This window comes from Camelus dromedarius, chromosome 9 (assembly GCF_036321535.1).
Source record: "Camelus dromedarius isolate mCamDro1 chromosome 9, mCamDro1.pat, whole genome shotgun sequence".
NCBI classification, from domain to species: domain Eukaryota; kingdom Metazoa; phylum Chordata; class Mammalia; order Artiodactyla; family Camelidae; genus Camelus; species Camelus dromedarius.
The window spans coordinates 18,307,638-18,320,390 of record NC_087444.1 but is presented as its reverse complement, the minus strand read 5'-3'; the positions used below and the strand labels follow the sequence as shown (position 1 = coordinate 18,320,390).

The 12,753-nt window shown below is 36.0% G+C and overlaps 1 protein-coding gene across 4 annotated transcripts in view; it reads right to left on the bottom strand.

Moving 5' to 3' along the window:
* MAGI3 (membrane associated guanylate kinase, WW and PDZ domain containing 3) overlaps positions 1 to 12,753 on the bottom strand; it is a 217,128-nt gene that overhangs the window by 23,112 nt on the left and 181,263 nt on the right. For all 4 annotated transcript variants that reach the window (XM_031457846.2, XM_031457845.2, XM_010976229.3 and 1 more), the window contains exons 12-15: positions 10,698 to 10,854; positions 9,475 to 9,566; positions 4,408 to 4,600; positions 2,099 to 2,287 (exon numbers count right to left, since the gene is read on the bottom strand). In XM_031457846.2, the coding sequence (XP_031313706.1) occupies positions 2,099 to 2,287; positions 4,408 to 4,600; positions 9,475 to 9,566; positions 10,698 to 10,854 (631 nt within the window). The remainder of the gene's footprint in view (positions 1 to 2,098; positions 2,288 to 4,407; positions 4,601 to 9,474; positions 9,567 to 10,697; positions 10,855 to 12,753) is intronic.

The window sequence follows — 12,753 nt, the reverse complement described above, 5'->3', positions numbered from 1 at the left end:
CCACACATTAGCTGCTGCCTCAATCTTACATTTTAATTGGGCTTTCTTTCCCATCTCATTACTCAAATATCGATAAACTTTTAAAAGTTTCTTTAAAAAAAAAGGTCAAGAGGCAGTGACAGTTTTATAAATAATTATGTTGACAATGGTAGGAGAAGCCACAACAAGCCACAGCAGCTAACATTCACTGCAGGTCCAGGCAAAGGGCTTCACGTGCGTTATCTCCTTTCATCCTCACATACATATGAGACAAGAAGTGTTATCATCATCCTCATTTCCCGGGGGAAACCATAGCTCTTGGAGGGTAAGTAATCTGCCCAAGATCAGACAGCTATTAAAAGACATAAGCAGGTCTAGAATCCAAGTCTGTCTGATTACAAAGCCCAGCACTTAATGACGCTATCTTATACAGAGATTTAGCATCTATGGTCTGCAAAACCATCAAAAGAGTAAGAAAAAATTTAAACAAGTATATAAATATTTTTAAATTTTGTATATAAACAAATATAATACACACAAAAATATATTTAATATATAATGTATTAAAATTTAGTAAGACAAAGTTTAAATAGAACAAATATAAAAATATGTTAAGTATATTTATGTGACACAAGTTACTTTGCTGAATTCCTCTATATCTCTTAGTTTTACCGTGAACACTAGACTCTCCCCTAGTCTTTGTGGTGCTAGGGAAGGGGTATCTTCAACACAAAAAGTGGTTAGCATGTATCACACGGAGTAATAATCTTTCACTGTTTCTGTTACTCTAAATGCCTGGGATTATTGCATGACATTAGAATGAGAATATGATTATCTAAAATGGTTATTTGTTTTTGAAATACTGATTTCCAATGATACAACATAAAATCCACCTAAAAGCTGCTTCCTTTCATTTTTCTGACACAGGCCACATAATCATCCTCACAGCATCAGTGACAGTTCCAGTTCCAAGCGTTACCATAGCAACTGCTTTTGGAAAATGGAAACTAGTATCAGTGAGCAGTGACCTGATACTATAGTAATAACTCATCCATGTCACAGAATCTTCTTCCTTTACACACTGGCATTAATTTTAGCAAGATTTCTTTTGTAAATTGGTTTGGCTCACAACACCTTCCTGAAAGTGTTTCCTTTTTTCACTAATGTTTTAGTGACTGACTAGGCTAAAAGGATCTCACTACCCAAGATATAACCAAACTCACTGGCAAAGGCAAGAGCACATTTTCATGTGGTCAAAGATTTGAATCATTTGGCTTGGAAAAATAAAGACACCAGACAAACATCATACACCAATATCAACTTGCTGGCTCTCATTGTATGTTCACTTGGATTTTATAATTATATTTAAAGATAATTTTTTTCTTAGAAACATAAAGACACAACAAATACTTAGTTTGCTGAATCATAACAGCCCTGAATATATTAGAGGTAATTCCTCCTTTGTTGAGGGAATTAATATATATATTCACCCTTCTCAGATGACAATATTCTGTCAAACTAGGTTCAGGGTATTTAGATTAATTTTTAAAGGGTCTGACAAAATTTTTACCTTTTAATGAAGCATGTAAAGTAAGAATGCCTCATCATTCGAGAAGGTTGCTTTATAGCTAGAAGATAGCAATTTTTATTAAATGACATGAAAGGACCATTTAAGACATATTTGGGTCAAGATTTTTCTGCTAATCTGTTTTGTTTTTTCTCAGCTGCTTCTAGCATTTAATTCATTTCTGCATACATGATTTCTCCTAATTAAAAAAAAAAAAACCTATGCCCCCCAAATTTAAAAAAAATTCAGCACTGTTTTTCTTTCAGTAAATCAGTAAGGTCGCATCCGTGATATACTGCTGCAGTATAATCCTGATGCAAACTGAGCTACTGAGACTTATTTCACAAAATCTGAGATGATAGATAAACCGAAGCCTGGAAGGCTTGATTCAGATTATCTAATTTTGAAAGGTAAAGAGAATACGCAGCATTTTAATAAAAGGTAAGTCTCTAAGGCAATTTACACATGATTCCTATTAGTTTCATAAACCCCAGTGGGCGACTCAGAAAACTACAACTGTAAAGAGGGACAATGGGACATAGCAGCCCTTACCTCCTGGAGGTGGCTTGTTTTTGGAAGTGAGAATGACAAAGCCAAATCCTTCATTTTCTTTTCGTTGCAAGACAACATCGTACGCTTCCTGGGGAGCAGGCCTGGCTGGGACCTCTGCTCGGTTCAGGCGGGGAGATCCATTCTGGGCTGAAAGGAAGGCTTGAGAGCTGTCATCCTCAGGTTGTTTCTCTATAATAAACATGATCAATTTTGATATTTCGGGAACATCATAATTTTTGATAACTAACGCGTTTTTGTGCTAAGCCTTTGACAAGCAAGTTTAGATTCTAATAACATAAAGAAAAGAAAAGCAGTGCCCTACCCAAGTGAGCTCTGGATATAATCTGAGTGCAGATGTAGGCAGCAGCAGGCCATCTGACTTCTTAAATACTCTCTAAGTGCATAATTGGAAAAATATAAAATGTTATCTCACTTTAAAGGAAGTTTTTCAAAGCTTCTGTGAAATTTGATAGTTAAAAAAAATTCTTGAAATTGTTTTCAATCCAGCAGGGTTTTAACCTTGGCCAGTAAGTTTTCAAAAAGTTGATAATGAGAAAGAACACAGTAAACTTCCTTATAAAGTCAACTTTAAATATAATTTAGTGCAGTGACTGACATTTATGATGTCTGGGAGGTCACTGCATCGGGACAGAGATGCTGCCCATTATGGGTTGAGACCAGTCTGCCATCGATGCAGAATTTATCTTTTACAATGAGTTTTACAACCGCAGTTGCCTGATCAATGATACCAGATGGGTTAACCATTAGCAGTTCTCGGGTATACAACAAGCCGTCCACGTGAAAAGCTAACTCTCCTAGGCATCCATTAGGTCACATGGAATCTCCAGTAAATGAGCAGTTAACCTATAACTTTTTCTCCCATTCAAGGATAACATCAGAATTTGAGAAAGAATGACACAAATTAGTCCCTATTGATTAAAAAAAAAGGCATCAAATTTGGTGCCATAATTTGATATAAACCATCCTTAACAACAACCACAATATACTGCCACTGGTGACTATGCATTTACAAGGTTTCTTTGGCTCAAAATCTATGTGATACTGAGAATCTGTTTTTGAACCTCAACAAAGTGTCACCGATATCCAATCATTAACAAAAAATAAAGGTTCTTTTTGATATAATGCATGGTTAGAATGAATTAGCTAAAATGCTTTCAATATAACAAACTACAGACTTCATGATGCTTTCCAGGAGAGAGCCAACTCTAGTTGTGTAACATACATAAACCACATTTTTTTACTCTATGCAGTTATGTTCTGATTCCAGCACAACCAAACAGAGGCAACACTGCACTAAATCTGTATGCGTCTCGGAATGCCTGATATTTACAGAAAGAGGTGGGCCTTTACTTTGGATGTTGCAATCAAAAACACAGAGCCTCATTTTTAGGCATAATACAAATATTAACCAAGTCTACAAACATTTATTTTTCATGTCCATTCTGTGCCAGGCAGGCATTCTTCTAAGTACTGGGGATACAGCACATAATTAAATGGACAAAAATTCCAGCCTTCATGAGGCTTACATTCTTGTGGTGCCACAAGGCTGTCTTTTAAAATTTTTTAAGTGGCAAGAATTCACTTTTAAAAATTTCTACTTAATATTCACAAAGCTACTGAAGAGAAAAATATGAGATTTTCACATCCTAGTGTAATGGTTTAGACCCAGGGTCTGTGATTAAACTACTTGTTTTAATCCCTGTCCTACTACTTATCAGCTACGTGTTTCTCAACATTTCTGTAACGAGAAAAGTGACAGTGTTTACATCATAGTGTTGTAAAGAGTAAGTAAAAAAAATCCATATATCTGGGACACAGTAAGCACTCAATAAATGTTAAATCATATTATACTAAAACTGAAAACTCCTCAAGTAGAAACATTCTGCCCTCTGAATATTTAGGATTTCATCAGAACCAAAATCTTTTGATATTCTGCTAATGGGATATCTTGGTATGACTAAATAACTGTGTATCTGTTTTTAAGAAAACAGACTTAACCTGATACTCTGATCTATAACACCACATTGGCAAAATTCATCAATAAATTCATATAATCTTAATACAGAGGCCCCAAATTTATTTCTCTTTTTTGAGAGTAATAGTACTATTTCTGAATCCCTTTGCCCTTACATGGTCTTCCACAGGAAGGCCCTGGATCATACTAAATGGGTTACCTCATACACTATTAAACATAATAAACCTCCCCTCCACCACTTTCAAAAAAAGAAAGTGGACTAAGTGTCTTCATTTCTATTTTAACTTCTCAGAGCAGGAACAGGTTCACATACCACCATAGAAGATCTTTCTTCTGACCGTTAATAACACGTGGCCATTTCGAGCAGCAGTCGTCATTAGATCTAGGACTTGTTTGTGTGATTTCCCTTTAACCGGAATTCCATCAATGCACATCAGCTCATCAGCTGCACGCAGCCGACCATCTTTCTCAGCTGCACCCAGAGGAATGATGGCCCCAATGTATATCTGATAAGATATAAAGTGTAGGCTGGTCTGTACAAAGATCTATAAAGATCTTTAACCACTAAGTTAAGGACTTCCTGACTCAGTATTGTGCAAATCAACAGATTTTTGCAATTCAGCATGAGAACAGTTACATTCTAGAAAGGTGAAATCTTAGAAATTGACCATTCTCCAAATAGTACTTCAAATAACCACATCATGTAATCTCTTCTGGATCTTCTGGGCTGGGTACAAAAAGGACAGAAAATACAAAGTGGTTCAATAACTTAAAAAGTACCTCTATCACCTCCATCACTACTGTAAAACAGAAACATTAAACTCAGAAAATAAAATTCTGTAGAGTAGCAACTAAATGTAAGGTCCACTGAACGTCATTAGGAAAGATCTGTATGCTGTTACAGCAACTGGGATACTTCTTATAATACTCTGATCACATAAGGCTATCAGTACATGTTTAACAAGAGAGAAATATTTCTTATTCCTAAATTATAAAGCAGTAAATATTTTAAGGGAACAGAGTGACCTAAGAGTCACTTGCCTCTAGGTGAAAAGATCTACTTCATTCTGTTTGCCAGCAATTAGAATCCTACAGTTAGGTAATCCTAAACGTTTGGGCTAGTTTCAGAGCTGCTAAAACTTGACATTTAAGAGATGATAAAAATGAAAGCATTTCTTCTAATATCAGGAAAAAGACAAGGATGCCCACTCATGCCACTTTTATTCAACATAGTGTTGGAAGTCCTAGCCACAGCAGTCAGACAAGAAAAAGAAATAAAAGGAATCCAAATTGGAAAGGAAGACATAAGACTGTCACTGTTTGCAGATGACATGATACTATACATAGAAAATCCTAAAGACACCACTAGAAAACCACTAGAGCTCACCAATGAATTCAGTAAAATCGCAGTATACAAAATTAATATACAGAAATCTGTTACATTTCTATACACTAACAACAAAATATCAAAATGAGAAATTAAGGAAACAATCCCTTTTACCACCATATTAAAAAGAATAGAACACTTAGGAATAAACCTACCAAAGGAGGCAAAAAGACCTGTACTGTGAAAACTAGAAGTCTCTGATGAAAGAAATTGAAGATGATACAAACAGATGGAAAGATATACCATCTTCTTGGATTAGAAGAACTAATGTTGTTAAAATGAACATACTACCCAGGATAGTCTATAGATTCAATGCAATTCTTATCAAAATACCAAGGACATTTTTCACAGAACTAGAACAAAAAATTTTAAAATTTGTATGGAAACACAAAAGACCCTGAATAGCCAAAACAATCTTGAGAAAGAAGAATGGAGCTAAAAGAATCATGCTCCCTGACTTCATGCTCCAGTAATCAAAACAGTATGGTAATGGAACAAAAACAGACACATAGATCAATGGAACAGAACAGAAAGCCCAGAAACAGTCCTAAAATTTATATAAAATCACAAAAGACCCAGTATTGCCAAAGCAATACTGAACAAAAAGAATGAAGCTGGAAGAATAACTCTCCCAAACTTCAGACAATACTATAGAGCTACAGTAATCAAAACAGTTTGATATTGGCACAAAAACAGACATATGGATCAATGGAACAGAACAGACAGCCTAGAAATAAACCCACACATCTATGGTCAATTAATTTTCGACAAAAGAAGCAAGAATATACAATGGAGAAAAGACAGTCTCTTCAATGAGTGGTGTTGGGAATGCTGGACAGCTGCATGTAAATAAATGAAGTTAGAACACTCACTCACACCATGCACAAAAATAAACTCAAAATGGCTTAAAGACTTAAACATAAGACATCATAACCTCCTAGAAGAAAACATAAGCAAAACATTTTCTGACATAAATCTTAGCAATGTTCTCCTAGGGCAGTCTACCAAGGCAATAGAAATAAAAGCACAAATAAACAAATGGGAGCTAATTAAACTTAAAAGCTTTTGCACAGCAAAGGAAACCATAAGCAAAACAAAAAGACAACCTATGGAATGGGAAAAAATATTTGCAAATAATGTGACTGACAAGGGCTTAATTTTCAGAATATACAAACAGCTTACACAACTCAATAACAAAAAAGCAAAACACCCAAAAAGATAGGCAGAAAATCCAAACAAATATTTCCCTAGTAAAGAGATACAAATGGCCAATGGGCACATGAAAAAAATTCTCAGTATCGTTAGTTACCAGAGAAATGCAAATCAAAACTGGCATGAGGTATCACCTCACACCAGTCAGAATGGCCATCGATAAAAAGTCTACAAATGCTAAATGCTGGAAAGGGTGTGGAAAAAAGGGAAGCCTCCTACAATGCTGGTGGGATTGTAGTTTGGTGCAGCCATTATGGAAATTTTGAGGATTCCTTAAAAAACTGAAAATAGACTTACCATATGATCTAGTAACACCACTCCTGGGCATATATCTGGAGGGAACTCTAATTTGAAAAAATACATGCACCCCAATGTTCATAGCAGCACTATTTACAATAGCCAAGACACGGAAGCAACCTAAATGTCCACTGACAGATGACTGGATAAAGAAGTTGTCCACACATACATATATGTATATATACATACACATATACATATACATACAATGGAACACTACTCAGCCTAAAAAAAGAATAAAATAATGCCATTTGCAGCAACATCAATGGACTTGGAGATTGTCATTCTAAGTGAAGTAAGCCAGAAAGAGAAAGAAGAATACCATATGATATCACTTATATGTGGAATAAAAAAAAAAAAAGGACACAAATGAACTTATTTACAAAACAGATTCACAGACATAGAAAACAAACTTGCGGTTACCAGGGGAAAGGGAGTGAGGAGGGATATACTGGGAGTTCGGGATTTGAAGACACTAACTACTATATACAAAATAGATGAAAAACAAGGCCCTACTATACAGCACAGGAAACTATATTCAATACCTTGTAATGGCCTGTAATGAAAAGAATATGAAAATGAATATATATATGTATAAATGAATCACTATGCCGTACACCAGAAATTAACATAACTTTGTAAATCGACTATACTTCAATAAAAAACAAACCCACAAAAAACACAAACAAACAAACAAAAAAGCCCAGAAACAAATCCAAACACTTCCAGTCAGTCAATCTACAGAAAAGAGACAAGAATATATAACAGAGAAAAGACAGTCTCTTCATGGGAGGAGGTGAGTTCAGTATCCTACCATGCCATGCTGGATCATACCTCCCTCAGACCAGTCATGTTTCCCTTGATTATTTCTAATGGTTGATGTAGTTTTTTAAGATGTAGTTTATTGCTTCCTACTTTGTTATAGCGCAATATCCCTGATGAACAAAGATGCAAAAATTCTCAACAAAACATTAGCAAATCGAATTTAAAAATACATTTAAAGGACCATACACCATGATCAAGCGGGATTTATTCCAAGGATGCAAGAATGGTTCAATATCCACAAATCAATCAGTGGGATACACCAAATTAACAAAATGAAGGATAAAAATCATATGATAATCTCAATAGATGCAGAAAAAACATTTGACAAAATTCAGCATCCATTTATAATGATTCTCAACAAAGTGAGTAGAGGGAACATGCCTTAATATAACAAAGGCCATATATATATGACAAGCCCACAGCTAACGTCATACTCAACGGTAAAAAGCTAAAAGCTTTCCCTCTAAGATCAGGAAGAAGGCAAGGAGGCTCACTCTAGCCGCTTTTATTCAACATAGTATTTGGAATTCCTAGCCATAGCAGTTAGGAATGGATTACTACTCAGCCATAAGAAAGAATGAAATTTTGCCAATTGTGACAACATGGATGGACCTTGAGGGCATTATGCTAAGTGAAACAAGTCAGACAAAGACAAATGCTACATAATCTCACTTATATGTGAAATCTAAAAAAGAAAATAAACGAATAAACACAACAAAACTCATAGATACAGAGAACAGAATGGTGAATGGGAAGGGGCCTGGGGGGTAACTGAAGTGGTTGAAGGGGATCAAGAGGTACAAACTGCCAGTTATAAGTGAGTCATGGTGATGTAATGGGGACTGTGGTAATAAAACTATAGTGCATATTTGAAAGTTGCTAAGGGAGTAAATCTTAAAACTTCTTATCACAAGAAAAAAATTTGTAACTTTTTATGGTGATGGATGGTAACTAAACTTATCATGATGATCATTTTGCAGTGTATACAAACATCAAATCATTATGTTGTGCACGTGACACTAATGTCAATTATACTTTGATAATGAAAAGAAAGAAAAAGAAACAATCAAGGTATTTCATATTTGCCCTGTATAGGGCAACCTGCCTTAAGCTTTATTTGTCTCTGATGATCATTTTAACCATAACCAATATAACTAAGTAGATCAAATGTTCTTGTCAGAAATAGAAGCATGTCATTTTAAGAGAATATTGTTATTCAGCTAACTTCCAAGCATGATAATAATGTAGTCTTTCTTGACATTATGCAAAAAACTTTAAATATGTTCTTAAATTCTAAAAAGCACATTACTCTTTGTCATTCAAACTAAGGGCAAAACAAAAATAAACCCATTATATTTGTTCTCTAAACTAACTGTAAATGAGAATCCTGTATAAATAAAATTCTAGATTTAAATGCTTTGCAAACATAAACATGTGTTACTCTCCAGTTTACAGCTGCCATATTCAGTTTTTACCTAGTTTTAGCCTCAGGTATTATGACACTAACAGAAAGGCAGTTCTTCATATTAATGAAACTGTTAGAGAAAAAAATCTTAAAAAAAAAAAAAAAAGAACAGAAAACAAAACTACCATATTCTACCAAATCTCCCCATAGAAGTTTAAACAGGAACAGCCAAATTCCAAAATATTTAAACTTACAGACTGGTCAGGTCCATCTCCTCCCAGCACTCTGAAGCCAAACCCTGACTCCTGTTTCCGAAGAAAAACATCCAAATCTTTGGTGTTTGGTGCTAAGGAAAACCAGAAAATAAATATATATAAACATATATACATATAAATATATATATATATACACATACACATACATAAAGATAAAGATCTGCAACTGGTTAAATAAGTATGAAGTCAATTATATATAATGTCCATTTTTCCAAGGTAAATTTAGATCTATTTCTAGAATTAAATAAATTAAAAAAATTAAGCCTATGTAAATCTATAATTTGACTTTGGAAAACATCTATCATTAGCAAGAAAATTAGTATGAAAATGAACTTCTGCCTTATGCACAGTCTCTTCTCATCATCTCTCAGCTGGACTCCTCTAAGGGATCCACTCTTTGTTTCCTACTCAGATTGCACACCCCTCTGATTCACCATCCTCCACACTCCTGCCAGGAAAATCTTTCTAAAACACAAGTCCAGTCATTTCATGCCCATAGTTAAGAGCACTCTGTGGCTCTCCATCGTGTATATCACTGTCTGCAGCTCCCTCAGATCAGCATAAAGCCCTCCACAAGCTACTCCTGCCCGCCCCTCTGGTTTCCCTTGCCAACCACTCCCGGCTAAACCCAACCACTTGCAGAACTCAGGCCATGCAAGGTCAATGTGTATACGTTACTCCTTTCTTTCTTTCCTTTTTATCTGTCTCATAAACACCTCTCTGTTTTTGAAGACCTGGTTAAAGCTTAACTTCCCAGACGAAGCAGTATCTGGCACTTTCTCCTACCCACAGTGGTAAAATTGACCATTTCCTACTTTAGATCCCAAGTCAACCAGTTCACTCTTCTATTATTGCACCTGTCAGGGGCTTATTTGTACTTACTTGCACACTTACTTGATTAGCTATTTGGCTTCCATTTCGGTTTAATCATCTTTTTGGGTGCAGGGCCTATGTAACCTATTACCCCTGTAATCCCATTACCTACTATGATGTCAGGTAGATGGCAGGCACTTAATACATGGTTTTGAAGAAAATAAATGAATGAATGTTGAGTGTAAATGGAAGAAGCCCAGAGTCATATTAAAATGGGAATGAAGGAATAACTCCAACGTGGTTTTGAAAGATGGAAAAGTCCGAGTTTTTTAAAAAAATTCTAATTGATTTTGTTGCATGCTCTCCTGAAACATTCCCCAGCTACTTACGTTTATCTTCATATAAAGTCTTAGACTTCAGGTAGACCTCAGAAGGATCCAGTTTCGGGGATCCTGACCTGATAATGCTGGGTGGGAAAGGCATGGGCTGGGGGATGGGCTCATTTACGGCCTCCAAACTTCCCGAATTTTCCTTTTTATCTGTTTTCTGAAATGGAAAAGGGCCTTCCTCAGTATTTCAAAAAACCAGATGGTTGATGAGTACATAAAAACTGTTGCCTGAAATGGGTATGTCAACTGATTACAGCTGTAGAGGCGGAGGGGTCAAAGCCACAGCACATCTGCAGTCTTCCAGGAATTCCCTTCCACAGCATGTGTATTTGGGTTAGAACACAGTTCACTTAAATTAGAAAAAGTTTATTATGCTCTCAACCAAAAGGCCTTAATTAGCTTATGTTTAAGCAATTCTGCCCTTTTCCCCACCACCAAAATGCAAATTGACTTTGAGAAGAAGATAAATAGGGCTACAACCCAAAGCGGCACTTGTAAGTAAAGCAAGAGGGAGGCTCTGAGAGAACACCTCCATACAAGTCTTGATAAACCCCATCTCCCCACTCCCTGAATTTAATTCCCAGTGAAAATGTTTAAGAGAATTTTCTTTCTAAGAAAATAAAACAGGAAGTGTTAACTCTAATTTGGGTTATAAAGATGACACTGTGAAAACCTGCACAGTCAATTTAAGCATATTACGAAAAAAATGCACCATGCCAGGGAATCAGATAAGGGAAAACAGAATAGCATATTTTCATCTGATCTCTTTCAGATAGAACTTTTCCCAAATAACAGCCAAGCAAAATGATTTCTTTAATAAAATTTTAAAAAATGAAATCCAATAAATAGCCTAAGAAACTAAATACTATGGTTTTGAGAACAGGTTGTTATACTGAGCTATTAGGAGACAGAGATGATAGATGTTTGTGATAAAATAATGAATGTGACTAGAATGCAGGGGCAGCGGGGGGACAGGTGCTACAAAGTGTTATGCTGAAGGGACCCCTCCCTGACCCAGACCTAGTCAGATGGCAGGGAGACAGGAGCAGTCTCCCTTTTCTCTTGTGTCCTAGAAGAAGTGAGAGGGCATCAGAGACTTTCATCAGTTACAAAGCATTCAGTCACCATGGCTGCACTGGCATCCTTTATAAACAGACATGGTAGTGCAAGAGTTAAAAATGATTACCAGAGGGGCCAGAGAAATGGAGAAAAATATGGCACAATTTTAACTGAAGAGACAAAAAGAATTTCTGTTCACACCGCATCTAACTGGTACAGTCTATTAAATGCTGCGTGTTTCTTTCCTTTTGATCCATGAAACAGCAAATCTGCAGAGCACCGTATTTGGTGGGCCACAGAGAATTAATCCATTGCATATCTGATGGTCTTTTGTTAAGTAGCCTATGGTTTATGGTTATGGAAGACCATCTTTTAGCTTTCAGATGATAGACTCCAAATCATGCAAACTAGAGCTAAATTAGGATATTTACATAATTGTCTTTATAGCCACATCCAGGTAACTGTGGATATTTACGTAGCTACACGTGTGTACCTGGCACAGTTTCTTTCATAGCATTATCTGGTGCATCCTTCTTTTACGATCTTATTCTCTATACAGGTCCTCAAATAGGCAGTTATTTAGAAGAATGCCAAACACTGTTTCAAATCTGAAAGCCTCTCAGTTTGATAAACAAACTGAGTAGAGTCTACAATGACTCTAGAAAGTCTTATTTAGTCTTAAACATCAGAAGGTTGTCTTAAGTGGGCATTTACAGTCCCCATGACCTTATGTGCAACTACGACATCTTCTCTTTGTAGATATCTCTGTCTAGTTAGCTATTTCTTCCCCTTGCTCCTCTGAAACAAAAATGAAGAAAGTAAAAGGACTGATCAATAGGCACTTTAATGTGTCCACATTTTACTACCTAGAGGACAGAACTATTGGTAGTACAGGCCTCTAATATTCCTCCAACAGTAATACTTCACCAGGAGAGCACACCTCCTTTCTAGCGGGCTTTTTCTAACTCACATGCTTCGCTAGAGTAGAAGCCCAGGG